General features: G+C 40.4%; 1 protein-coding gene across 3 annotated transcripts; it reads right to left on the bottom strand.

Annotated features, from left to right (window-relative positions):
• Positions 1-508: 508 nt before the first annotated feature.
• On the bottom strand, positions 509-26053 carry LOC134866077 (acyl-coenzyme A thioesterase 11-like). Of its 3 annotated transcripts, XM_063886002.1 has the most exons (18): positions 25996-26053; positions 24198-24272; positions 22648-22851; positions 22350-22419; positions 21713-21773; positions 20912-21016; positions 20250-20385; positions 19020-19111; positions 18609-18670; positions 18365-18484; positions 18091-18229; positions 16883-16938; positions 16598-16664; positions 13239-13322; positions 13006-13139; positions 10571-10735; positions 9891-10017; positions 509-1297 (listed from the first exon to the last, which is right to left on the bottom strand). In XM_063886002.1, the coding sequence occupies exons 3-18, from the start codon at positions 22841-22843 to the stop codon at positions 1058-1060; spliced, it is 1854 nt and encodes a 617-aa protein (XP_063742072.1). In that variant the 5' UTR covers positions 22844-22851; positions 24198-24272; positions 25996-26053; the 3' UTR covers positions 509-1057. The 3 variants fall into 3 exon arrangements, with proteins under 3 accessions (XP_063742072.1, XP_063742073.1, XP_063742074.1); XM_063886003.1 differs by lacking the exon at positions 24198-24272 and having other exon boundaries at positions 25996-26039; XM_063886004.1 differs by lacking the exons at positions 24198-24272; positions 25996-26053 and adding an exon at positions 23590-24191.
• Between the last annotated feature and the right edge of the window lie 1877 nt (positions 26054-27930).

Genomic DNA, 27930 nt, shown 5'->3' with positions numbered 1-27930 from the left:
AGTAAAAGTGTCAGATGACATTGGTCATAATGTAATCTCAGAACACATCGGCTGTTGTCGGTTATTAGCTAACAATTACCTTCACTGTCTACCTTGTACTCTCTCCACTCCAACTCATTTCCCGTTTCTAAAGCTGACTATCAACAACAGGCAGCACACCAAGGAGGAAGTCTTGGAAACCCGCTGGCAACACTGGAACCAAACCACTCTGATTTATGACCAAATTCCTGCAAAACTAATTGTAATTACATCAACTGTGATGTTTTTGAAGCTTTGATGATTGGATACCTGTTGCTAATCAGCATGCTAGCAAGTTAGCATGCACAAATGATTGGCTTTACGTTGGAATGATTGAATTTGGCTTCAGTCCTGTCTCACAGGGCCATGTTCTGCTGCTTGTTCAAAAGAGGATGTTACCATCATACTAATCATACATCAGACTAAGGAGTATAATGCAGTTTTGGAATTATAATTTGTTTGTTTTACAGTTTAGTTATGAGTGGACGGACACAGTTCAAAATCATTTTATTAAAATGTCAATATTTTTTTTTTAAATAAAACATAAATTCTTTATAAAAAAAGACAGTAGTACTTTTTGCTCATTTGCTCACGGAATATGTTGACAGTTCTTTCACCATTAACTGCTACTGTTAGTGTTTCTTAAAAAAAAAAAAAAACCCGCATTTCATAAAAAACCCACAATTGGTACAAATAAACCGTATATTCACAAACACAACATGTTTTTATCTAGCTATCCACAGACTACAATGTTTCAATTGTGTGAAAGCACAGTCATTAATATTGAATGAGTCTTTATTTTGAAATTAGGTTGATGTTTTATATAGGACTCTGGTTGAATATTAGAGCATTCTGTTTCAAATGCAAAGTTATTCCTTTGCTTACTTTTTGGGGATATTTAGATTTAATATAAATATCACCTTTTGATCACTGTGACCATTTGATGCCAGATTAATAGTACCATGTTGTAAAGCAGCAGCTGAATCTCACCCGACACTGTAAACGTGATGTAAACTGGCCAGGAAATAACCCTGACTGTCTACAAATGGGTGCTGTGGAGGTCCACTGACAGACCATCTGCATCAGCATCGCAGGGGGGACTGTCTATGTCTGTTGTCTGTTCTGGGCCAGTCTGCTCCTCAGAGGCCGACTGCAGTCTGTTTCTGGCGAGGTACTGGCTGCAGGAGGAGAAGGTGTGGTAGAAAGTGGAGGAGAGGCCGGCTATGTCTGTGGAGATATAGGGAATAACTTCTGGAGAGGCCTGGTTATAGTAACTGACCTGGAAACAGACACAAATGCAATGGTTAGGTGTTAGATTAAATCTACACTGAACAGAAATATAAACGCAACACTTTTTTTTTTGCTCCTGTTTTTCGTGAGCTGAAATCAAAGATCTAAGACTGTTATGATGTACACAAACAAATCTATTTCTCTCAAATATTGTTCACGAATGTGTCTAACTGTAAATACTTCTCCTTTGCCGAGAAAACCCAACTACCTCACAAGTGTGGCATATTAAGATGCTCATCAGACAGCATGATTATTGCACAGGTGTGCCTCAGGCTGGTCACAGTTAAAGGCCACTCTGAAATGTGCAGTTTTATCACACAGCAGGATGCCACAGATTGAGTTTTGAGGGAGCGTGCAATTGGTCTGCTGACTGCAGGAATGTCCAGCAGAGCTGTTGCCCACAAATTCAATCATACCATACCATAAGTCATCTCCAAAGGCGTTTCTGAGAATTTGGCAGTACATCCAACCAGCCTAACAACCGCAAACCATGTGTAACCAGACCAGCCCAGCACCTCCACATCCGGCCTCTTCACCTGCAACATCGTCTGAGACCAGCCACCTGGACAGCTGATGCAACAATCGGTTTGCATAACCAAAACATTCTGCACAAACTGTCACAGGGAAGCTCATCTGCATGCTATCGGCCTCACCGGGGTCTTGACCAGACTTCAGTTTGTTGTGGTAACTGACTTGAGTGGGCAAATGCTGGGCAGGCGTATGGTATGGACAACAAACACAGGTGTATCAGATACCGTGATGAGATCCTGAGGCCCGTTGTTGTGCCACTCATCCACCAACATCACGTTGCAGCATGCAATGGCACGGCCCCATGCTGTAAGGATCTGTACAAAATTCCTGGAAGCTGAAAACATCCCAGCTCTGCATACTCACCGGACATCCGATTGGGCATGTTTGGGATTCTCTGGATCAGAGTATGCGACATCTGCAGCACTTTTGTGCGAACCCATGGGGATAAATAAAGTTCTTATGTTATCTTCTCTCATCTTATCTTATCCAGCAACTCCGCACAGCCATTGAAGAGGAGTAGACCGACATCCCACAGGCCACATCAACAACCTGATCAACTCTATGTGAAGGAGAGGTGTTGCACTGCGTGAGGGAAATGAAGGTCACATCAGATACTGACTGGTTTTCTGAACCCCTATTCCTACTGTAATAAATGTCTCTTTTCAAGATAAAACTGCACATTTCAGAGTGGCCTTTTACTGTGACCAGCCTGAGGCACACAGTGTTGGGAAGGATACTTTCAAAACGTATTCATTTACAGAATACAGAATACATGCCCAAAAATGTAATCTGTAACGTATTCCGTTACATTACCCAATCTGAGTAACGTTATCTGAATACTTGGATTACTTCCACATTGAATTGCATTTTTATAAGTGTAGGAATGCGGCCATCAAATCCTGCTTACTAAACAGGCCTATTCTGGTGTGTTCTTCTGTTCCAATTGGCTGAATATGTTCGGCCCAAGTCTGCATAATACAAAAATCTAACCGCAGTCTAAGCTAACACGAGCTAATTTTAGCAAACGTTAGCTAGCAGGTCAAACAGGGCTAGTCAGAGGGCCTTTCTCAACATGCGTTCGGATAAACGGATCCGAACGGATAAAGTTCCCGGATGGATTCCCGGAAATGTTCTCGACACGGCCATTTTACCAAGGATGCATCGGATGCTAACTTGTGTTAACTCTGCAGCGAATATATCCCAGCATTTATTACGGCTTTCAAGCGAGGAGCAGAAAATTACTCGACACCATTGAACAACGGTACGTTTTTACTAATTTCGTATGCTATTTCATCACTACAAATTCACTTTGAGCGAGAAATTTAGATTGCAAATATTAGCAGTTTTACGAAAATCGCTGGCTGGAATTCAAAATCTGCTCAAACGTTTTCGGAGTTGAGAAGCTCCACTTGCGCAATACCAGCAAGTACGCATCGTCTCAAACCGCTAACAGCGCTCTGTGTGCTCGTCAACTTGCAAGTTCATTCTTCCAAGAACAACTCGCAAGAACGCTCTCCCAAAGTACACAAGTCCGTTCTTTGCATTTTTGGTATTGAGAAACGCCATAGTCTTTCAACGGCTCCGGGGCTAGTAAATCAGCACATAGGATACAGATACTGATACAACTATAAAATAGCAAGCTGACCAGTAAAACTACAGCAGATGACTACCCCTGGCTAATAAAAAAAAAAACACTTTAAGATGCTTCTTCAGGAGTTCCGGTTATGGCGTTGGAGTGATCGGTCGCATTGGCCTTTGCTCCCTAATCCTTTTTCGCTTTGAAACATATACACCCAGACGTGTGTTACTTTTCTTACCTGATAAGTCACTAGGAGTGCCTCAGTAACTTTTTTGTGGTCAAAATGAGTAAAACTAACGGCAGTCGCGGCAAAAGTCAGCAACATCTGACTCAACACTTTAGCTCGCAAGATAAAGATGCTAACAAGATGGCTACCAGTGCTTCAGAAGCTAGCGAGCAGCCGCTAACACTCGTTATGCTGGTCAGAGAACTTGAGAAACTGCGTAAAGACGTAACAAGGGAACTTACCGCTTCCATGAACACTGCCCTGGCCCCAATCCAAGCCTCTCTCCAAAATATCACTGACACCGTGGCCACACATGCTGCCACCATCACTGGAATGGAAACGGCTCTCACATTCAGATGGAATCACTACCCTGGAGCGAGAGGTGGCCGTATTGAAATCTAAGTTGGAGACAACTAATCAGGTGAATGACAGATTGCAGCTGACTGTGGAAGACCTGGTTTCACGTTCCAAACGACAAAATCTCTGTGTGATTGGCCTTCCAGAAGGAATGGAGGGGGATGATGCGTGTCTCTTCATGACTACACTGTTCAAGGAGGTGGTCGGAGACCCTCAGCTGGATACCTTGGAGCTAGACCATGCGCATCGCAGTCTGGCTCCGAATCCGCCGCAAGGATCCCGGCCCTTCATTGTCCGCTTCCATAATTATGTCCAGAAGGAACGTGTGCTGCTGTGTGCTAGGAAATCCCGGGAGGTTTCATACCAAGGGCATCCCATCAGGATCTTCGAAGATTTCAGCGCCACACTCGCCAAGAAGCGGGCCGCCTTCAACAAAGTCAAGTCGCAGCTCTACAAGGAGGGAATACGCTTCGGCTTACTTTACCCAGCCCGCCTGCGTGTTACTATTAACGGACAGACTCGCATCTTTGACTCCGCGGAAGAGGCAGAGCGTTTCTATCAGGTTCATAGTAGTAAGTGAATGATCAGGACTCTGTCCACATGCCCCCTCTGATTCTTGTTTTTCCACTTAAGTTATTTTTATTGCTATAACCGAGCTGAAGCTAAACGTACATGAATGTTAAATTAGACATTACTTGCAGCTCCCTGCTAGGCCAATAGAGATCACTGCTGTCTTGTTTATGGGGGTGTGGACTGGGGATTGACTGTAATTCAGCTGGGGATGTATATGTGTAATGATACATTTGGAAGGGAAGCTAACTACGCCGTAGTTAACCGGAGGTGTGCAGAATATTTCCTGCGTGCTTATGTGTTACAGAATGAGTTTAGGACCAGGTTGTAGGGATTTGTTAGAGATTCAGACATCTGATCTCGTTGGGCTGTGTTTTTTATGTGTTTTTTTTTTCTATCTCTTTTTTTTCAATACGGGAGGAATGTTTTTCTTTGGGGCTTATCTTTATAACACATTTGAAGTTATTACCTTGCTTTGTGTCGTAGCCTACTGGCTACTTCATCACTTCACCATACTATTTTAAAGGCTGATATTGTGGCTCATGCTCTATGGCTGATATGAGACAGAGAGCTACGCAAGGAGCAATCAGGTTTACAAGCTGGAATGTCAGAGGACTTGGTGGGCCTATTAAAAGAGCCAGAGTATTCTCACATCCTAAGGATATGACGACGGACATTGCTTTTCTGCAGGAGACCCATCTGCGTGTCTGTGACCACACAAGACTGCGGAAGCCCTGGGTCGGACAAGTGTTCCACTCCAGTTTCTATAGCCGTTCCAGAGGTACAGCAATTTTACTACACAAACGACTGCAGTTCTCATTAGAAAAAAATATTTCTGATACAAACGGGCGTTACATTATAGTCGTGGGTGTGTTGCTCCAAACTCCGGTTATTATGGTTTGCGTCTATGCCCCTAATTGGAGTTGTCCTAATTTTATGGCGTCCTTATTCTCATTAATCCCATCCCTGGACTCGCATCACCTTATTTTGGGGGGAGATCTTAATTTGGTTCTTAATTCTTCCCTTGATTTATCCAAGCCAAAAAACCCAACCCCTTCTAGTACGGCTAGAACTCTTATGACACTCGTGGACCAAATTGGATGTGTGGATACGTGGCGAGTCAGCCACCCAACAGCAAAAGAGTTTTCATTCTATTCCCATGTTCATCAAACATATTCCCGCATTGATTATTTTTTTTGGGACAAAATACTCCTCCCTTCAGTGAAATTATGTGAATACTCAGCAATAGTCATATCTGACCATGTCCCCCTTTTATTAGATTTGGAATTGCTTCCTAAAAGTAGACAGCGCTCATATTGGAGACTGAATACAGGGTTATTATCATCTAATACATTCTGCACATTTATTTCTGAGAAAATTAGGCTCTTTATCCTAAATAACAAATCTGACTCGACTTCTCCTTCCCTCCTGTGGGAAACGTGTAAAGCAGTAATTTGTGGTGAAATTATCTCTTACAGTGCCAGGGAACATAAGCAGCGAATACAGAGACAACATGAGCTGATGGAAGCAATTCTACAAATTGACAGACAGAACCCCTCGTCTCCTAGTCCCGCTCTTCAGACGGAGAGACTCAAGCTCCAAACTGAATTTGATCTTATTTCCACAAACAAAGCAGAGTTTGTTTTAAGGCGCACAGAGTACCTATTATGAATATCGGGACAAGGCAAGCCGACTGCTAGCGTTACAACTAAAGCATCAATCTGCCTCACGTTTTATTACACAAATTCGCCAATCCCCCCATACCATAGTTACAGACCTAAAGGAGATAAATAATGTTTTCGCTTCGTACTATTCTAATCTTTAGCAGTCAGAGGCTCCACCTGACAACATCTTAATGAAACAATTTTTGGATCATTTGGACTTTCCTATGATCGACGAAACAAGTCAAATGAATCTAGATGCTCCACTTAGTTTAAAGGAGGTTACAGACAGTCTCAAATTAATACAGAATGGCAAGGCACCGGGCCCGGAAGGCTTCCCAGTTGACTTTTTAAAGAAATTCTCTGATCAACTGTCTCCCTTTGCATGGATATGTTCAACGACTCCTTAGAGCGTGGTTCACTTCCTCCATCCGTAACTCAAGCATCAATTTCACTCATTTCAAAGAGAAATAAAGATCCAGTATAATATAGCAGCTGGAGACCTGTTAGTTTGCTCCGGGTGATCAAACTGGCTTCATAAGGGGTGGACAGTTGTCCTCAAATATTTATCCCCTCCTTAATAATATAATGTCTAATTCTAGTACACAAGAGGCTGAAATGGTAATCTCTATGGATGCGGAGCAGGCTTTTGACCGAGTGGAGTGGGGTCATTTATTTTCAGTTCTTAACAAGTTTGGTTTTGGTAAAAGATATATTTCATGGATTCAATTGTTATAGAGTGCTCCTACAGCTAGTATGACTACCAACTCCACTCTATCCAAATTTTTCCCTTTACAACGCGGTTGACGCCAAGGCTGTCCCCTGTCGCCTTTACTGTTTGCTATTGCAATCGAGCCACTTTCAATTGCTCTTAGAAACTCACCAGCTTTTACAGGTATCTATAGGAATGGGGTTGAACACAGGGTTTCGTTGTACGCGGATGATTTGCTGCTCTATGCTTCGAACCCTACGGCCAGTGTATTCTTGACATTTTACAAACGTTTGGTTCCTTTTCAGGATACAAATTGAACATCAGTGAGAGCCAATGCTTCCCTCTTAATCTTGTGGCAAAACAGATTCCGGCCGAGAGGCTGCCTTTTCATTTTGAAGTTGGTGAAGGAGGTTAAATCTGACCTACAGCGCTGGAACTCTATCCCTTTGTCGCTTGTAGGTAGAATCAATTCAATCAAAATGAATGTGCTTCCCAGATTCTCATTCCTTTTTCAATGTTTACCGTTATTCCTTCCAAAATCTTTTTTAAGGACATGGACAAGACTATTTCATCCTTTATTTGGGCAGGAAAGATCCCAAGGGTAAAATATTCTGTCCTACAATATACAATAAAGGATTAAAGAAGATGGTGGCTTAGCTCTACCTAATCTCCTGGCATACTATTGGGCGGCCAATATTCAAAAGATTCACACTTGGCACAACTCCGCCATTACAGATTGGTGTCAGATGGAAGGGCGGGCTTGTGGCTCTATCTCTTTATCGGCTTTAATTTGTGCCCCCCTAAAATCATATCCTGCTAAACACGTATCCAACCCAATTGTACAATCTACTGTAAAGATTTGGAGGCAATTTAGACGCCACTTTAAAATGTATTCCCTTTCCCTGCTAATGCCCATTTGTAATAACCATTTTTTTCCTACCTTCATCTCTCGACCCACTTTTCTCTTTGTGGAAGGAGAAAGGTTGGGTTTATTTCAAACAACTTTTTGTTGATAACATTTTTGTCTCCTTTGATATTCTCAAGACTAAATGTGACCTTCCAAACTCTCAGTTATTTAGATATTTTCAAATCCGAGACTTTGCTCGTTGTAACTTCCCCAATTTTCCGCATCAACCACCTGACTCTCTCATTGATACAATTGTATTGTCCCCTGTAGTCCGTGGAGTCATTTCAGTCGTGGGGAAGTTAATCTTATCAGCATTATCGTCTCCTTTAGCGACTAGGAACACCTGGGAAAAGGAGATTGGGGTTACCTTTTCAGGTGAATGGTGGCAGGGGGCTCTAGATATAGTCAACTCTACTTCATCTTGCGCCAGACTGACACTGATACAGTTTAAGGTCCTACACAGATCACACCTGACCAAAGTTAGACTTAGCAAACAGTTTGACACAAGTGACATGTGTGATAGATGCTCTCTCTCTCCGGCCAATCATACACACATGTTTTTCTCCTGTCCAAAGCTGGGTTCATTCTGGTCCTCTTTTTTATGATACACTCTCGAAGGCCCTCAATAAGCCGGTGGTTCCTGGTCCTTCAATCTCTACCTTTGGTGTCCCTGAGGATTTTTCTAGTTTCACTAACAAGGAGAGCAGCGTTATTGCTTTTGCTTCACTTGTAGCCCGCAGACGTATTTTACTGCAGTGGAAGGACCAGAAACCTCCATCTTCTCAGTCGTGGTTGAAAGACTTAATGTCTTTCTTATACTTAGAGAAGATTAAGTATAGTATAAGGGCCTGCTCTGATAAATTTAACAAAACCTGAGATCCAATTATCTCTTTTGTTAATTGTATTCCTTCTTTAGGGGATTAGATAACCCTATTATTCATTACTGCACGCTGTAGGCTACTATTTTGAGAATGGACAGTTATAACGCAATGATGAGTGATTGTCTTGATTGTCTCTGTTGGCGTGTGAATGGTCATGCAGCCCAATGTGTATTGTGTAACACAGTGTGTCTTTGGAATTCTGTGTTTTTATGATATCCTCTTGTATTTTTTTTATTTACTTCAGATTTGTTTCTCCTCTCATATTGTGACACTTTTCAGGTTTGGTTTTGTAGGGGGGTGGGGGCCAATATGCCATGTTCGTTGTATAGAAAATGTTAAATCGGGTGATCTTATGTCAACAGTTTGTATGTTTAAGATTGATGGCCCAATAAATATACTTGTGAAGAAAAAAAAAAGATGCTTCTTCAGGTCGGAGGAGGAGTCTTTGGACGTGGAAAGGAGGTTGGTTGCTGGCAAGCAGAGGTTGTACTGCACAGTTATATTTTGTTCTCTTTCCAAGATAGAATTTCCAAGATAGAAACGTATTCCTGCTCTGGCTCTGTTGTGCTGGCTCCGGCTCCAGCTCTACCTCTAGCTGCTCCTCTTCCGACTCCATTGTAGGCAACTGATCACGCAATTCAAATTGCTCATTTTCATTCGTTTTCATGTTGGGGCTTCTCGGAAATGCATCAAGTTGCCTGAATTTATTTAGAGAGTGAATAAACTCATGAAACAGAGAAGTACCGTCATGTACTCCATTGATTTCAACAATGTAACTATTCTGAATACCATCTATTCAAACTGTACCTGTAACAGAATACAGTTACTCATCATTTGTATTCTAAATACGTAACGCCTGTACATGTATTCCGTTACTCCCTAACCTGTCTGATCAGCATCTTGATATGCCACACCTGTGATGGATGTGGATGGATTCTCTCGGCAAAGGAGAAGTGCTCACTAACAAAGATTTAGACACATTTGTGATTAATTTTTGAGAGAAATAGGCTTTTTGTCGTCATACAAAAAGTCTTAGATTTCTTAGAAAGTTTGATTTCAGCTCATAAAAAATGGGAGCAAAAACAAAAGAGTTGCGTTTAGATTTTGGTTCAGTGGATTTCCTCACGATTAACCAGATCAAATCACTATTTGTCTCACCAGGGACATGTTGTCTTTAGTCTCCAGTATGGTAAAGCCAGCACACAGAACCTCTCCTCTTTTATATCCTTCAGTGGGGGGGTGGGTGGGCAGGGACACTGAACGCAGTGCGATGACGTATGGGTCTCTGAGGAGGGAAAACACCAGAAACTGTTGGAAGAGATCTTGGTCTGGGCCAGTTGAAGAGTCCGGACCGCCTGCTCAACTCTCTCACACATTTACTTCCTTGTTTCTTATTGGTTGACTGAGGTGAAGGATGATTAACCTCATCCCCTACTCTTTGTTGAAACCCTTTTTCGCATACCTTTCCTTGCACTAATTTCACTTAAAATTGATTGTTGTTGTTTGTTAGTTTTCTAGCATGAGAGAGGGGAGTTTTACTTTTGTCCATTTTCCTATCATAACTTCTTACCCCATTAACTTCACAGAATTAGTAATGCTTTTTGTTTACCCTTGATATTGTTAATTCCACAGTTTGTGAAGCCTTGATTTGTTTAACCTAGTGCACACACAATTTGCTCTTAACATTAAATACCATAATGATTCCATTCTCATTTCTTAACTACTACATTGTATAACATTATATTTTGTGCAACATATCCTACAACAACGAAGCGACAGTCAATTCTGAAGGATAAGAGGCATCATTTATTTGTCATCTAGCCCTTCAGTGTACTGACCCGCTGCCACACGGCTTCCTCTTGGAAGCCAACAGGATGAAGTCTTGAATCCCTTCTCCTGGTTGGGCTGAAGTCGGGGACCCAAGGCCCCCCTGACGCACAGATGGGGTCACCACTCGATACAGGAAGTCGTCATCATCCACCCGGTGTATCAGCTCACATTTCCTATGTATGGAAAGGACACAGAGAAGGGGATTGGAAATAATATTGACTATATTGTAAAAGTCATCGTAATATAATTGTATATTTATTTATTATTTTGCCAAAAGTTAAATATATCTATAGGATAAACTTGAAGCTACAGCCGGGCTCTCCTTTGGCAAAGCATAGCATCATGACAGGAGGTGGGTGTAAACAGCTACCCTGACTTTATACCAAGGTACAAAATTCATACCAGCACCTGAAAAAGTTCAATAGTACCAAACTTGTTTGTTAAGTCCATGCAAAAAGTTTTGTTTTATGCCACACAGCCCTTAACGCTTTCTTACAAAATAATTAAGATGAATTTAAGATAAGGTAAGAGGTACTTTTTTTATCTCAAATTGGGAAAATAAAATGTGTTGCAGCAGCATAAAACAAAACAAGGCATTGCACATAATTAGAAATAAGGAGTAGAAATAAACAATTCGAAAATATAAACATCTCAAAACAGAAAATAAACCAGCATAAGGAGTAAAAAAATATACAGTTGACCGTAAATGTAAAGAATCTATAAAAGTAACATTTTGAGAATAAAACCTTGACGTGGTCCCTGACCCTTTTTAAAGATGACATCTAATGCTAATTGTCAGGTGTATATCAGTATGTAGTGTCTCTACTTTAAAGAGTCCTCTCCTGCTGATGTTCAGGTGTATATCAGTATGTAGTGTCTCTACTTTAAAGAGTCCTCTCCTGCTGATGTTCAGGTGTATATCAGTATGTAGTGTCTCTACTTTAAAGAGTCCTCTCCTGCTGATGTTCAGGTGTATATCAGTATGTAGTGTCTCTACTTTAAAGAGTCCTCTCCTGCTGATGTTCAGGTGTATATCAGTATGTAGTGTCTCTACTTTAAAGAGTCCTCTCCTGCTGATGTTCAGGTGTATATCAGTATGTAGTGTCTCTACTTTAAAGAGTCCTCTCCTGCTAATGTTCAAGTGTATATCAGTATGTAGAGTCTCTACTTTAAAGAGTCCTCTCCTGCTGATGTTCAGGTGTATATCAGTATGTAGAGTCTCTACTTTAAAGAGTCCTCTCCTGCTGATGTTCAGGTGTATATCAGTATGTAGTGTTTCTACTTTAAAGAGTCCTCTCCTGCTGATGTTCAGGTGTATATCAGTATGTAGAGTCTCTACTTTAAAGAGTCCTCTCCTGCTGATGTTCAGGTGTATATCAGTATGTAGAGTCTCTACTTTAAAGAGTCCTCTCCTGCTGATGTTCAGGTGTATATCAGTATGTAGCGTCTCTACTTTAAAGAGTCCTCTCCTGCTGATGTTCAGGTGTATATCAGTATGTAGTGTCTCTACTTTAAAGAGTCCTCTCCTGCTAATGTTCAGGTGTAATTCAGTATGTAGCGTCTCTACTTTAAAGAGTCCTCTCCTGCTGATGTTCAGGTGTATATCAGTATGTAGTGTCTCTCCTTTAAAGAGTCCTCTCCTGCTGATGTTCAGGTGTATATCAGTATGTAGTGTCTCTACTTTAAAGAGTCCTCTTCTGCTGATGTTCAGGTGTATATCAGTATGTAGAGTCTCTACTTTAAAGAGTCCTCTCCTGCTGATGTTCAGGTGTATATCAGTATGTAATGCCTCTACTTTAAAGAGTCCTCTCCTGCTAATGTTCAGGTGTATATCAGTATGTAGTGTCTCTACTTTAAAGAGTCCTTTCCTGCTGATGTTCAAGTGTATGTCAGTATGTAGCGTCTCTACTTTAAAGAGTCCTCTCCAAACTACACTACTACACCGACAGGATTCATCACATTAAACGTGTCAGGATCTTTCTGTGCGAAGATATCTTAGCCATATGCACATTTGACTTAAACCAGACCATTATAAAGATAGCAAAGGGACAGTGTGTGAAGCTTGAATAGAGTGGTGCAGTGATGACATATTTTGTTGGACAATCCAGCAGTTGGCATCCCAAGGGCTCCCTCAACTAAAAGCAATAGGAATATTCTTTTACATGTTGGAATACTGCAGAAAATAAGATATGTGCAAACACATTTATGATACACAGCAGAATAAACTCCACATATTAACAAAATGTTTTTGAAGTTAAAATGCAATCTCCAGAAGTAAAAGTAAAAATGTCATGTTACCACCGCTAAGCTAATGCTGCTAATGTTCGGTGTGATGACGTTTAGTCGTCTTAATTAATCATTTCTTAGCAACCGCTGATTTTAAGAAATTAAGGTGTGTGTGTGTGTGTGTGTGTGTGTGTGTGTGTGTGTGTGTGTGTGTTACTGATAATGTGGGTCCCAGCTGGGCCTGTCGCTCAGCTCAGCCAGCAGACGGAAAGCTCTGTGAGCAGGGACATTCACCTCCGACTCCACCCTGACACTCAACATGGACTTATACTCCAGGGTGAAAAGACGGACCTGGGGACAAAGATCACATGAAACGAATGGCTCATCTTTGGGGCGAGAGGGAAAAGATCATTCTGGGTAAATGGAACAGAAAAAACTCCCAGCAGGTACCTTGTCTTTCTCAGAGCTGAGGCGCCAGTTTTTTCTAGCAGCCAACATCTTCAGAGCGGAAACATTGTTATAGCTCAGATACACCTGGAAACACAGACAGACAGACAGACAGACAACAGCTTATATTAGTTTTACAGATCACATTTACTGAGCTGCTATTCATTTTACAGAATGTTTTCCATATGTTCAGGCAGCCACTGATTTGAATTGATACAGATCAGTACAGTATGAAATTCCACCTGCATCCAAAAAAATAGATAATTTGTCAGTCAACATATTGTCTGTTTGTTAAGGTACAATGCAGATGATGAAGTCTAGAATTGTCCATATTAATGTAGTATTTTAACTTTCAAAATATATTTTGAATTCCTAACAAAAGCATCAAATATTATCTGCATAAATGTGCCTTCAGTCAGTCTAAAGCACGGTACATGAACTAAAACACTCACATGCTTTGAAATAGTTTGGCAGGCCTGGTAATAAATAGCACACTTTAGTAAATGGAAAATGTGTATTGTCCTTGGATCATTAATCATTTATACTGCTCTCTCAAACCTCCCAATGACCTTTAATCCTGATAGCTCTACCTGACCTTGTGCACGGTTATCAGTGTTTCCTGTCTCATCTGATTGTTGCTCAAGCTGATCTCACTATCTGATCGCATACACTTCAGCATTGTCATATTTGGTTTTATATGAATTATAGTTGTCTGAATTAAATGATTCTTTTAAAATTATTTGGTATTCTATAAACAAGACAAATTTCTCTTGTTGGAATTCAACAGACACTGAATGAACCTGCTTGAGAAAGGATTAAGACAATTGGGTGGTCATCTGATTTTTTCCGAACTGTATGTCTTTTTAATGTGATATGTATAATTGTTTTTAACCTTATTCATTTTAGTTAATTTATCTATGTTTAAGAAACTGTTTATTGGCCAATGACTCAATGACTTCAATTATGAACAACGACAAAAGGTAACTGACCATGGAAGATTTAAAATGTCTCATAAGGTCCATTTATCTATCTTGTTGTAACGAAAACATCACACGTGATTGATTTCAATTAAATTAATGAAAATGTTATAGACTGTCTAACACTGAATTGTCTTTCGATTTGAGTTCCACGCAAATTCACCCGGGGTCAAAATGATTTTCCAAGAACGTGAGCAAAAATCCCAGAAACACACGGGGGGACCTAGTGAATGACCTGCAGAGAGCTGGGACCAAAGTAACAGAGGCTACCATCAGTAACACACTACGCCGCCAGGGACTTCAATCCTGCAGTTCCAGACGTGTCCCCCTGCTTAAGCCAGTACATGTCCAGGCCCGTCTGAAGTTTGCTAGAGGGCATTTGGATGATCCAGAAGAGGATTGGGAGAATGTCATATGGTCAGATGATGCAAAATAGAACTTTTTGGTAAAAACTCAACTCGTCGTGTTTGGAGGAGAAAGAATGCAGAGTTGCATCCAAAGAACACCATACCTACTGTGAAGCATGGGGGTGGAAACTTCATGCTTTGGGGCTGTTTTTCTGCAAAGGGACCAGGACGACTGATCCGTGTAAAGGAAAGAATGAATGGGGCCATGTATCGTGAGATTTTGAGTGAAAACCTCCTTCCATCAGCAAGGGCACTGAAGATGAAGCGCGGCTGGGTCTTTCAGCATGACAATGATCCCAAACACACCGCCAGGGCAACGAAGGAGTGGCTTCGTAAGAAGCATTTCAAGGTCCTGGAGTGGCCTAGCCAGTCTCCAGATCTCAACCCCATAGAAAATATTTGGAGGGAGTTGAAAGTCCGTGTTGCCCAGCGACAGCCCCAAAACATCACTGCTTTAGAGGAGATCTGCATGGAGGAATGGGCCAAAATACCAGCAACAGTGTGTGGAAACCTTGTGAAGACTTACAGAAAACGTTTGACCTCTGTCATTGCCAACAAAGGGTATATAACAAAGTATTGAGATGAACTTTTGTTATTGACCAAATACTTATTTTCCACAATAATTTGAAAATATATTCTTTAAAAATCCTACAATGTGATTTTCTGGATTTTCTTTTCTCATTCCGTCTCTCATAGTTGAGGTATACCTATGATAAAAATTACAGGCCTCTCTCATCTTTTTAAATGGGAGAACTTGCACAATTGGTGGCTGACTCAATACTTTTTTGCCCCACTGTAGAGCTGCGGTATACCTCAATACAGTACATTTTTAAATAGCTTCAGCTTAGAGCCAATAAAAAGTTTGCTATAAGTGACTGTGTGTGTGGCTTACACAGTTTATCTAATAAATAACATAGAAACATGACTTCTTTAAATTAAAGCTACTGTGCACAATGTATATAGTACACCATGTTTATATGTTTCCGTCCCTTAGGTAGTTTGGTATATTAGACAGAATTCTAATTTATTCTTTATGATTAAGTGTGTATTCTTAGATACTGTTCTGAATATGCAGCCGCAGAAAAAATTCAGAGACCACTTCAGCATTATCATTTTCTCTGGTTTTATTATTTATAGGTTTGTCTTTGAATTAAATGATTTTTAAAAATTATTATTGTATTCTATAAACTACTGACAACATTTCTCTGTGTTGGAATTCAACAGACACTGGAATGACCGTGCATGTGGAGATAAGGATTTAAGAACAATGTGGAGTGGTCTCTGAATTTTTTCCAGAACTGTATGTCTTTTCTAATGTGAATATGTATATATTTGTTTTTAACCTATATTTAATTTTAGTTGTAATTTATTCTATTTTTAAGAAATGTTGTTATTGTGCACAATGACTTTCATGATCTATCAATCTATTTATATTACAACCACAAAGAGGAAACTGACATGGAAGATTTAAAATGTCTCATTAAAGGTCCATTTTATCTTATCTTTTTGTAACGAAAAGCATCACACATGTGATATGATTTCCATTAAATTAATATTGATAATAATTATTATTAGCTTTTTGTCTTTAACAACTGAATTGTTTTTCATTATTATTCCACAATACATTCAACAGAGACTTGGACCCCGAAAATCTTGTTGAGTGTGTGTCCTGTAGACTTCCTGCAGCACAATCCTAAAACCAACTGCCATCAGACATCACTGTATCTAAGTGTTCTTAATGAGCAGGCTTAACCTTAGAAAGCTGTTTAAATTAAAGGCTGTCCGGTGTTGTTATTGGACAGGACATTTGATTAATATTTTTCCCTTTGGTATTGATGATGCATCTACCTTCTTTAAAGAACAAATCCTCTGCACCTCTTTAGTTCACATGTGGCCTGAGCTGTAATGCATGTGCTATTGATCACAGCACATACAACTGTTACTGATCCTCCTGAGTGATTCTGGTCTGTTTCCTCACCTGATTTCTGGGGTCCCAGGGCACAGACAGAGGGACCTCGCCCTGCTTCTGGGAAATGATGTACTTTCTGAAACACAAAGAGGAGAGCAATCAGAAGAACTGAGAGATGAATCTAGGTTGCACTGTATATTGACATTCATGTAGATTGTGCTCTTTCCTGAAATTCCTTTAACTTTTGTGACTGAGGGTAGGAAACTGAAACTGTCGTACACAACACCTGACACACAGACGTGGATTCAAACACAGTGAGAGTCAGTGCTCTTAACAGGAACACACAAATATTACCTGTCCAGTCTGATCTTCTTCCTGGCTATGGCTTCTTGAAACCTCCTCTCCCCTTCCTGTGAGTGAAAGACAGAGGGAGACGAATGAATTCATCCATCAGTCTTCTTATATTCATCCTGTTGGCTCTGTAATGTCGCAGTGGGCATGAGCCTATTCCAAAATGTTGTTTTTATTAAAGATGCTATGCGTATCATTTCAGACATTGTAATGGTATCCTAAAATTATTATTTATTAGAGACCAAGATATCCTGGCTTCTAATCCCTATTATCGGTCCTATATTCAAATAATTTACCAATAAATTGTGACTTTTTGAGACCCTCTCTGCCTAGTAAGCCTCTACATCATGGGTGTCCAAACTACGCCCCAGGGGCCAAATGCGGCCCGCGGGCCCAGTCCTACGAATGTTTTTCTGTATGTGGCCCTCGGTCAAAAAGGATTGGACAACCGTGCTCTACATCTGTCAAACCTCATACCTCTGTTATGTAATGCAGGCCGGATCTAAAATAACAGCAGAGAGGTCTGATGTACGATGTCATATGATATCTAAAAATGCTTGGGTGTGAAAAAACCCTAACTCCCTGACACTGAAAAGAAAGGAAAAAGACATTAAAAGGGATGGTGATTGGTCTGCCTGACTAGATATGGAATGAGCAAAATATCACATAAATAATTGTGTTGGAGCTATACATTGATGGATATTAATTATTAGTTAAACTTTTATTTTCTTGCTGTTTTTGTTTATAGTAAATGTATGATTATTTAGTGTCATTATATTAGTTAATTAAAGTTATTATTATTATTTATTTTGACCAGGGAAAACCCAGGAAATGCCCCCGGCAAAACCATCGCTCTATATATTGAATAATTGGGATGAAACTAAATAAATGTACAAAGACAACGTTCTTGCCTGTACATTGATGATTTACTTCCTGGCGCCCCAGCAGAAGTTTAATTTTGAGTTAGATGTTTTGTTTAATTTCTTAATTATTTATGGGAGGACATGGGTTGCCTCAATCTTATTAGTGACACCTTATCATGCAGTGCATTAATGTTTACAAAGTGTGAAGCTAAGGCTGCTCTCATCATGGTAAAAACATGCCTGCAGTATGGTGATGGATGACACAAATGGCCATGCAACACGAAGGATAATGAAGTGTTTGTTATTTCTGCAACATCTTCATGTGTTCTTCATCCGCAGGTCACTCACCAAGGGCTCGGGTCGTATCCGTGGTAGCGTACACAGCTTCGTGTGGTCATCCAGCACCTCGAAGGTCATGAAGGCAGAGTTAATGTGTCGGTTCGGCCCCGCCTCGTGGTAGGCTTCTGCACGCACCCCCACCTCAATGCTGCGGCGACACACATGTTTTAGATTCCTGATTCCCACATGTTATTCTCTGCTGTGCATTTTAATACTGAGCAGTTTCCTCTACATAAATCTGATTAATCTCTGATGTTATCTTCTGTATCTGGATGTGTGAGACCTGTTTTTGAAGGCGTTGTTGACGATGGCCCTCAGCAGTAGTCTGTCCCCCACCTGAGAGGGTCCTCTGAAGGTGAACATGTCGATGGTGCGCAGAGTCGGGTGAGCCTGACACAGACGGCTGCAGGACGGAGAGAGGAGTTATGAGATACCTGTAACCCTGGTGCAATCAAATACTGCATGTAAAATGTGTGTGTGTGTGTGTGTGTGTGTGTGTGTGTGTGTGTGTGTGTGTGTGTGTGTACCTGGCAGCAATTGTAGCTACATTCACCATCCAGGCCATGATCTGTCCTCCAAATGTATTCACCTGGTAGTGAGATCAACAGAAGTGATGATGCAGTCAACTTATCCCTACAGACCATAATGGTACAACCCTGAGGAGATGTAGAGTGCAGGGATATTAACTCCTCTGAATTACATTTACCTGATGCTTTTATCGAGGTGTCCACTGAATGTTATATTGGATTTTTGCGCAATTGCACCAAATCAAAACATTGTATTGAAGGTAATAAGAAAAATAAAACTATGTAACACATTTCTGATTATAGTAGCACCAACAACAGTACACATTTCAAGAAAACAGACCATAAAAAATGAAGAAGACATGAAAGATACACAAACAAACAAACAAACAAACAAAAAAATACATAAATAACCTGATGGTTAGCATGGGGGGGTAGAACCAGCTCAACACTCTCCACCTTGGTCTTCTCTGCTGCCACCGCATTACCTACTGCAGAGTTGTCAGCTAACACACACACACACACACACACACACACACACACACACACACACACACACACACACACACACACACAGACACAGGATATGGTTGGTCTTATAATTTTTTTTTCCAAAGATCTTCAAAGTTAGCCGTGTTCATCTTGATTCTTTCTAACTTCGCACCTCTGTCACTCCTCCAGTAACTACTGGCAACATAGCTATTTAAAATCCACAGTGTTATCTGCAGCTGAACACTGTGTGGTGCATGATGTTGAGGAAGGGAGTATTTGTGGCAGCAGGACGGGGTATTTGTAAATAGATTTGCCTTTGTACAAGCCCAGTGTTTCCAGAATGTGTTACAATCTATTTTTTTATTTTATTTTTACATTAACATTTTTAAAGACATACGTAAGGACATGGCTCACACACATCACAAACAGAGCAGGACAATAACATAAGGGGTGGGGGGGTACATTGCGTTGTATTAATACATGATTTATTTCATCATTATTATTATTATTATGATTAATAAATAATAATAATCATAATCATATATACACACACACACATCTTTTCTTGTTCTATTTAATTCACCTATTCATTTATTTATTTTATTTATCTTTAATTTTTTTAGCCTTTTTTTTATGAAGGGGAGTTGCTTCGGGTTTGAATCCAGGAAAGCCCTTATCGTATCTCAAAGCGTGTTATCTGGCTTAACCCAATATAACAGAGAGGATGAAGATTCTTCCAGACTTCAAATGTTTAGAAAGTCCTCCAGCCATCGATTTGAATTGAAGCAGTTGGGCTTTCTGACTTTCCTGTTCATTAGAATTGATGCGTTTTGTTGGGTGGCAGGCTAGGACTATATGTTTAATTGCAAATTTAGATTTGATGCCAGCAAGCATGTAGCTGGAGTTAAGAGTATATCTGTTTTCTGGATCTCAGCAAAAGTATGTCCTACCTCCAACGGCCGGACATGATACAATCTATTTGATTAAAATCATATTTCCTCCCTTCTTGAGTGTTTTTGAAGCCTGTTCTCTGTATTTAGTCTCCTATTCCTTTCCACAGTCTAAACTCACTGCAGTATCTTCACCAGGGGAACAGCTACCCTTCATGTGTTCTGCTGTATGCCGGGTTGCAGCAGTGTTTAGTAAACCTACCCTGCAGGACAGATCCGTGGGAGAGCAGATCTTTGATGATGTCATCGTGTAGCATCCTGACCCTGCGTCTCTCAGCCGCCACGCTATACTCCACCTGCTCCTTCTCAGTGTGAGGAACCACAGGCTTCAAGATCACCTGGGAAAAAGGTCAGTGAAGAGGTCTGCTTAGAGTTTGGAATATCTTTCAAGGAAAAAAAGGCTGATTGTTGACAAAGGACATGAAAATCAGTTGCTTTTCCATAATGAGTTCAATGCAGTGCAGTCAGTATTGTAAGTTGCCACTGACGACATCACACACATTCCTGAAAGCCAAAAGGGTTATTAAAAAGGAATTAAGTAAAGACTGGTCCAGGAATGAGTCCTTAAACCGAGAAATTACTTAGCATTTTACCACTTCTGTTTAGTTTTTTTTGAAAGTCAACCAATTTTTGAATGTGTGTTCGAAGATATTTTCACGTGTTGTTTTTCAGTAAATACTCCACTGGTGAATGTCTGAAGCTTCTGTGTGTCCTAAAAATACTTTAGGATTGGTTGGGAAAAAGTGACTAAATGAAACTACTAAACATCGTCAGGCCAAACATTAGCCGCCTTTAGCTTAGCGGTGCTGCACAGCCAGAAGGCCGTCATTTACTTTGTTTATAGTCTGATGTTTACAGCCTTACCTTCTTCCCTGTGTTTGTGCGCTGGGTAACAAAGGTGGCGAAGGCGTGACAGACCCTCCAGTGGCGATCAGAGAACAGATCCTCACAGCTGACCTGCACGCCCACCTGGCAGGAGATAGGATTAGAAGAAATCAATTAGCTTGGAGCTAGACAAGGCCTTTCAGTTAAAGTGTATATTTAAATCCTCTATAATAATCCACACCATCCTGCTGAGAGTTTGACATTTGGCAAGCAATTCAGCAGTATGTACTGGCATAACCCCTGACTCAGGCTGTCATTCTATTTTCCCGTGTAGCATGAGGATATTAAAACGTGCAGTTAATTGTCAACCCTCTGTGGTAGAATGAAAAGCCTCAAAGCTAGCTGATGGTTTGAGGTGAGGTTCAGTGAAAGTGAATGTCACTAGCTCTGTGAATAACGAAATTGTACTGAATTTGTCAACAGCTAAACATAGAGGAAGCTTTGATTTTGCATACACATGAGAATGAGAGAAATAATAGTAAAGGTCTGTCCCTTTCTCAAGACTCTCAGCCACTTAAAAATGTAAGGTTACTATTTCATAATTCCCAGTAAGTGAGTAAATATGTTTTGTTATAAGTTGGTAAACCCAGAATCCATGGACTTTTTTTTATGAATTATTTGAGTTTAAATAAATGTTATTGTGTGCCGTATAATAAGTGCAATATAAGTCCAATTCATACTTATTATTTTAAATTTGTATTGCTACTGGCTGATGGTTCACATCCTTTATAATGCTGCTATACTTCATGTGTGTGTACACAGCGTGATAACTTATCTGACCTCCATGCTGGTGTTGAAGGCTCTGTTGACCTTTGCCTTGATGTTCACCACCTGACCCACACTGCACACACATAGAGAGGAATGTGTTTATAATGTACACACACACACACACACACACACAATCTGAACACACACTTCCTGTTGCCAGTGGTGGAATGTAACTACATTCAACCAAGTATTGTAACATAGTTCAAATTAGGTACTTGTACTTTACTTGAGTATTTTTCTTCACTGACACTTCACACTTGTACCTTTTATTTAGTTATTTTACAAATCAAGATTTTTCCATGTAAAAATATGATTTTTTAAATAGTTAAAAAATAGGAGGTTTGGTTTAAACTAGCCAATTGTTTACAAGATATTAGCTTTTTGAGAGATCCAAAGAAAATGTGTAATTATTATGTATAAATAGTGTCTGTGATTGAGTGTCTTTGTAATTCATTTTAGATTTGTCTGCATTGGTTAATCTTAACATTTAATACTATGATAATCTTTTAATTCATTACTTACTTTTATGCAATTAAGTACCATATTTTATTCAGGACTTTTACTAGTAACCTATTTTTCGTTACAGTGTGATTTTAGTACTTTTACTCAAGTGAAGCATCGTAAAACTTCTTCCAGCTCTGCCTGTTACCTGATGGTATGTTCGAAGTGGATGTCGTCCATGGATGCCGTGACACAGGGACACCCGGCATGCCTTTCAGCTGCACATATTAAACACACACACACACACACACACACACACACACACACATGTGATCATGTTCTAAATGTATAGTCCCTTCTAGCAACATATTGTGGAAACTCAAAAAAGGAAATCATTTTGACACAAATCACATGACTATTATTTACTGAATCTCTCTCTTTCTCTCTCTCACACAGGCGCACACACACACACACACACACACACACACACACACACACACACACACCAGAGAGGCAGGCGCTGGAGTCGATCCACTTGAGCAGCTGTCCCACGCTCAGTTCCTGTCGGTGGTTGCTGTGACAGGGCATCACTATCTGACTCATCTTCACCTCTGTTGGGTTAACACTTCCTTCTTCCTCTTCCTCCTCCTCCTCATCTTCCTCCTCCTCTTTCTCCAGATCACCTGACATTCTGAAACTCATCGTCAAGGCTGAGGGGGAGAAGAGTTTCACAGGTTGGGGTGGGTTTCAGAACCAAAATTCCTTTATCTGTCCCGTCATGGAAAATGTACACTAACAACAGCAGAAGCATAGTGCAGATAAAGTTAAGAGGATAGTCTTGAATAGTATATAAGTAGGCACACTATATGAATAATAAAAAAAACACAATAAGTAAGAAACAGATAGCAGATAGGTACAACAGTACAAATAAATAAGCTAGCTGGTACTGTTTACAGATTATGAATACATTTAAAGAAAAAACTACTTTTAAATGTATTCATAACAGTCACACCAAAATCATCAATATGAATTTGTTTTTATATCACTGCCTCCATTTTTACATATTTTGATAACTCTTTATCATGAACTGTTTTTTTACAAACTGCAGGATGATTCTAAAGCAGTTACAAAAGGATAATAAGAAATTAAAATTGTACGTGTATTACATGTTATTTGTTTGAATGTCATAGCTGCACAAACCTCAACCTGTCTCTAATCTCTAATTGAATCTCTAACTGCTAAACATGGCTAGGAATGTCTTACAAGTTGTATCCTTACCAAATCTGAATATTTTATCAGTTTTTATGACAAGATGTCAGCCTGCAGCAGCCTGGGCACATTAAAAGACCCTGACACATAAAGAAAGACTTCACTGCTCTGAAAGTGCTATTCTCTTGCCATCTTTATCATACTGTATTGTAAATGTTGTCATTTTTTTGGGCTGCTACCTCAGCCAGATGTTATCTCCACGGACTTTCGTGTAAAATGATGTATCTGGTGCGCCATGACATTCAGATGAAGTTGCCTTTCAAATGAGCTGTGCCTTTAGTGCTCGCTGTGCTGATATAAGGCCGGGTCAGGCTGAAGAGTCTCTGCCCTTTGCTTGGGTGAGCAAGAGAGAAGATAAGAATGGTCACCAAACATTTGGCATGTTTTACTGTGTGTAAACGTTCCGCCCCTAAGCCTATCACGTACAATGTGTTGGAGCACTAGCCATTGGAAGCGCAAGTGTCACTATGTTCCTGAATTAAGCAAAGGAGTCCAATGGAGGCGTTTCAGGCAAGGGGGAAGTGTGTGGAAGAAAAAGGGATTTTAGCCATTGCAGATCTGTTTACATGCACAAAAATAGAACACACTACAGGAAAGGGAACCCCCCCAAAAAACATAATAGGGCCCCTTTAATATTTTAAGACATCTCTTGCTTTGATGGAATTGTTTGACTTTGCGACATGAAATGTGAATAAAACAAAATCAGGGCCTAGTAGAGCTGATCAATAATCCATCAGGAGTGACAAATACCCGTCTGCCAGGTCTACGTCAGTAGCACAACAGTTACCTGTCTGTCCGTAGAAGGCTGAAAGGGAAAATCACAGAGAAGCTCCTACGACTGGGACTTGTTCTTACTCGTTTGCTGAAAAGATCCACATAGTTTATTGTAAATCAGTACTATGGAAAACATTGTCTGATGTCATTTATGGACAAATGCATATAGAAATAACAAATAACTGCAATGTTGGTTGTGAATTAAGGTCTGTTCCCAGAACTTTGACAGATGAATACATCCTCTTAGGGGTCATGGCTAAAGTAATGCAGGGACACAGCTAAATAATGTGGACACACATGTAGGACACTTACAGTCATTTACACAAAGTAGCATTCTCTACACTGTGTAGTATACAGCTCCTGAAAAAATTAAGAGACCACTGCCATCTTTATCTCTAGATGTTTGGCAGCCATTCCAGTGTTTGTTGAAATCCAACAAAAAGAAAAATTGTCTGTAGTTTATAGAATACAATAAAAACAAAACAAAAAATCCTTTAACTCAAAGACATACCTATAAATAATAAAACAAGAGAAAATGATAATGCTGAAGTGGTCTCTTAATTTTTGCCGTAGCTGTATATGTGGAAATACCACATTAACTCTATGTGATCTGAGCTTTGAAAGACAATGTCTTCAATCCGGACATTTTAGGGTCACATGGGATGAGTGTTTACATGAGGGTTGCACACTCATAGTCAACGATGATGACATAAAGAGGTTTCCTGCAGCTTCCTGTAAAATGATTCATTTTAAACGGAATGCTTCTACTTCAAACATTTTGTCACAATTAGTTTCTTGGAACCCACAGAAAGCAGAATATTCAGAGACATTTTGTGTTCACATTTTACAGAGCTGGAAAAGGTAGCCAGATTATTTACTTAAGTTAAAGTAACAATACTGCAGTGTAAAAATACTCTTTTACAATTAAAAGTCCTGCGCTCCTGATTTTACTAAAGTAACAGTAAAAAAGTATTAGCTTTAGGTACCATAAGTCAATGTCTGACTCGTGCAAAATTGCCATTCACATATTTTATTAATGTGTTTAAAACATTTGTTGCATTCAGGTGTTGCACTTGGTAAAGGTGGGGTTGATTTTTAATACTTTATACACTGCTGCTGGGTAGCTTAACCTATAATATATAATAATGTGTGTCGATTTATATTTTGTAACCCTAACTCTGTATCTTAATATGTTAAATAAATTTAGTGAAGTAAAAGGTACATCATTTGCCTACAAAATGTAGTAAAGTAAAAGTATAAAGTAGCATAATGTAAAATACGTAAGTAAAGTACAAGTATCTCCATTTTTACTTAAGAGTACTTGAGTAAATGTACTTTTGTTATTTTATGGTAGGCCTACTGTAATGTTGCATGGATCACAAATGCACTGTGTTCCGTAGCGTCAGTAAACGCAGCATTGCAGCAGCTCCCAAGTTAGAGTAAATAAAGTCTGAAAAGTATGCAACCATCTTTATACTTGCATTCCTGTGTCCAACTGTTAATGTAACTTTACAGCAAACAGGTCTGAGACGCAGCTATGGACACACTACATACATATACTGCTGTTATTTTACTGCTGTTATTTTCATGAATAACAGCAGCGACCTGAAGAGACCCGATAGTCTCATAACGACAACGTAACGTGACAGCACACAAGCCGTGATTCTTCAGCAGCAACAGCAAACCTGTCCCCGTTAAAGTTGTAAAACCAGTGCTACCTACTCGAGTGAACACAGTTTAAAACGACATTCAAGCTGTTTGACTTTGAGATATTAGCCCACTTGACTGTATAAAATAGGTGTTTTACTAACCTGACAGCGACCTGTGGAAGAACCAAACCTGAACGTTGATAAAATGCTACACATAAACAAATGCTGTTCCGGTCATACCTTTCAAAATAAAATACATTCGCTAAAACGACACATTTTCAAATATAGTGTTTGATTGGTATACCTGAAAGACATGTTTTGTAATAGTTTAATACCCAGAACTAGAGCTAGAGAACTAATATTTTTCAAGCAGAAGCCATTCCAGAGTAAATGTTTGCACTGAGTCGTCAAAACGTTATCCTGATACTTAATGGAATTTAAGCAACGTTATGCACTTCTTTAGTACAAATGAGAATACACCAAACAAAACATACTAATGAACATGCATATCAGTGCTACAAAACAACACAAGACCTGTACACGAGTGAAACTCCAAACGCACAGCGACGGACTTCCGGTAGTTTGGTGCGTATCATTGGGGAACTTGACACAATGCAAAAATGTAAATCAGCACTAAACAACTAAAAGCGTGCAACTCGAGTAATTTTTAAGTTTAAATTAAACTTTGATCTAATTTTATAGCATGCAATTACATGGAAATAATTTAGAATTCTTCTTAAATTATAAATCGTCAACAGGAACACAGTCAGAGGTGGAACAAGTACTCAGATATTTTACTTTTAGGTGTTGGCACCTTCTGAAATCCACCACCAGCTCTTTGATCTTCCCTGCGTTGAGCTGGAGGTGGTTCCTGTGGCACCAGAGGATGAAGTCCTGCATCAACTCCCTGTATTCCATGTCGTCCTCGTTGGAGATGAGGCCGACGATGGCGGAGTCTTCAGAGAACTTCTGCAGTTGACAGGTCGCCGTGTTGTGGGTGAAGTCTGCAGTGTAGAGAGTGAAGAGAAACGGTGCCAGCACCGTCCCCTGGGGGGGCCCTGTACTGCAGATGATGGTGTCTGATTGACACTCCCGGGTCCTCACCTACTGTGGACGGTTGGTGAGGTAGTTCAGGATCCAGGAGGTGAGGTGGTGATCCACCCCTGTGAGCTGCAGCTTGCCTCCCAGGAGCAGGGGCTGGATGGTGTTGAAGGCACTGGAGAAATCAAAGAACATGATCCTCTCAGTGCCCCCAGCCCTCATCCAACCCGATGTCAGGCTGGTAGGCGAACTGCAGCGGGTCCATCAATGGTCTCACAAGGGGCCGAAGGTGTTCAAGGACCAGCCTCTCATGGGTCTTCGTCAGCTGCGATGTCAGCACCACCAGCCGGTAGCTGTTGAAGTCCTTGGGGTGAGGGGTCTTTGGCACGGGTACCACACAGGAGGTCCTCCACAGTTGTGGTACCCTCCCTTGCTTCAGGCTCAGGTTGAACAGAAACTCCACAATCCCACACAGCTGGTCTGCGCAGGATTTCAGGAGCCTCGAGCTGATGCCATCAAGGTTTCAAGGTTTTATTTGTCATATGCACAGCAGATACAGCGTATATGTTGGCAATGAAAATCTTATGTCGCGTGCTCCTCCAACAACTCCACATACATGGTGCAAATAACATAAATAAAATAGTGCAAAAAGAGAGAAGAATATTTACAATATCAACAATAAAGATTTGAGGATGTGAAATATATACATATGTGGAATACATTGAGAGTATTTAAACACTTTACACTGTTGAATGGACCCGCTGCCTTCCGTGCCTTACACCTCTGCAGCTCCCTCCTCACCTGGTTGGTTGTGAGGGACAAGGTGCAGTCAGCGGGCGGGGGGGTTGTGGGGGAAGAAGAAACAGGGCCTTGTGTGAAAAATGTCTGTGGCCGGGTAGAGGTGTGAGAGGTGACAGGGCCATTTCCAGGCAGTGGGGACAATGGGGGGTGCAGCAGGGGGGAATGTGTTGGGGTAGGGGCGCCTGACTGATCAAATCTATTGAAGAAAATGTTCAGGTCGTTTGCCCACTGATGGTCCCCCTGGACCTGGGAGTC

The sequence above is a fragment of the Eleginops maclovinus genome, chromosome 6, assembly GCF_036324505.1.
Source record: "Eleginops maclovinus isolate JMC-PN-2008 ecotype Puerto Natales chromosome 6, JC_Emac_rtc_rv5, whole genome shotgun sequence".
Lineage (NCBI taxonomy): Eukaryota > Metazoa > Chordata > Actinopteri > Perciformes > Eleginopidae > Eleginops > Eleginops maclovinus.
The sequence above is the reverse complement of the archived record's forward strand: the minus strand, read 5'-3'. Positions and strand labels throughout refer to the sequence as shown.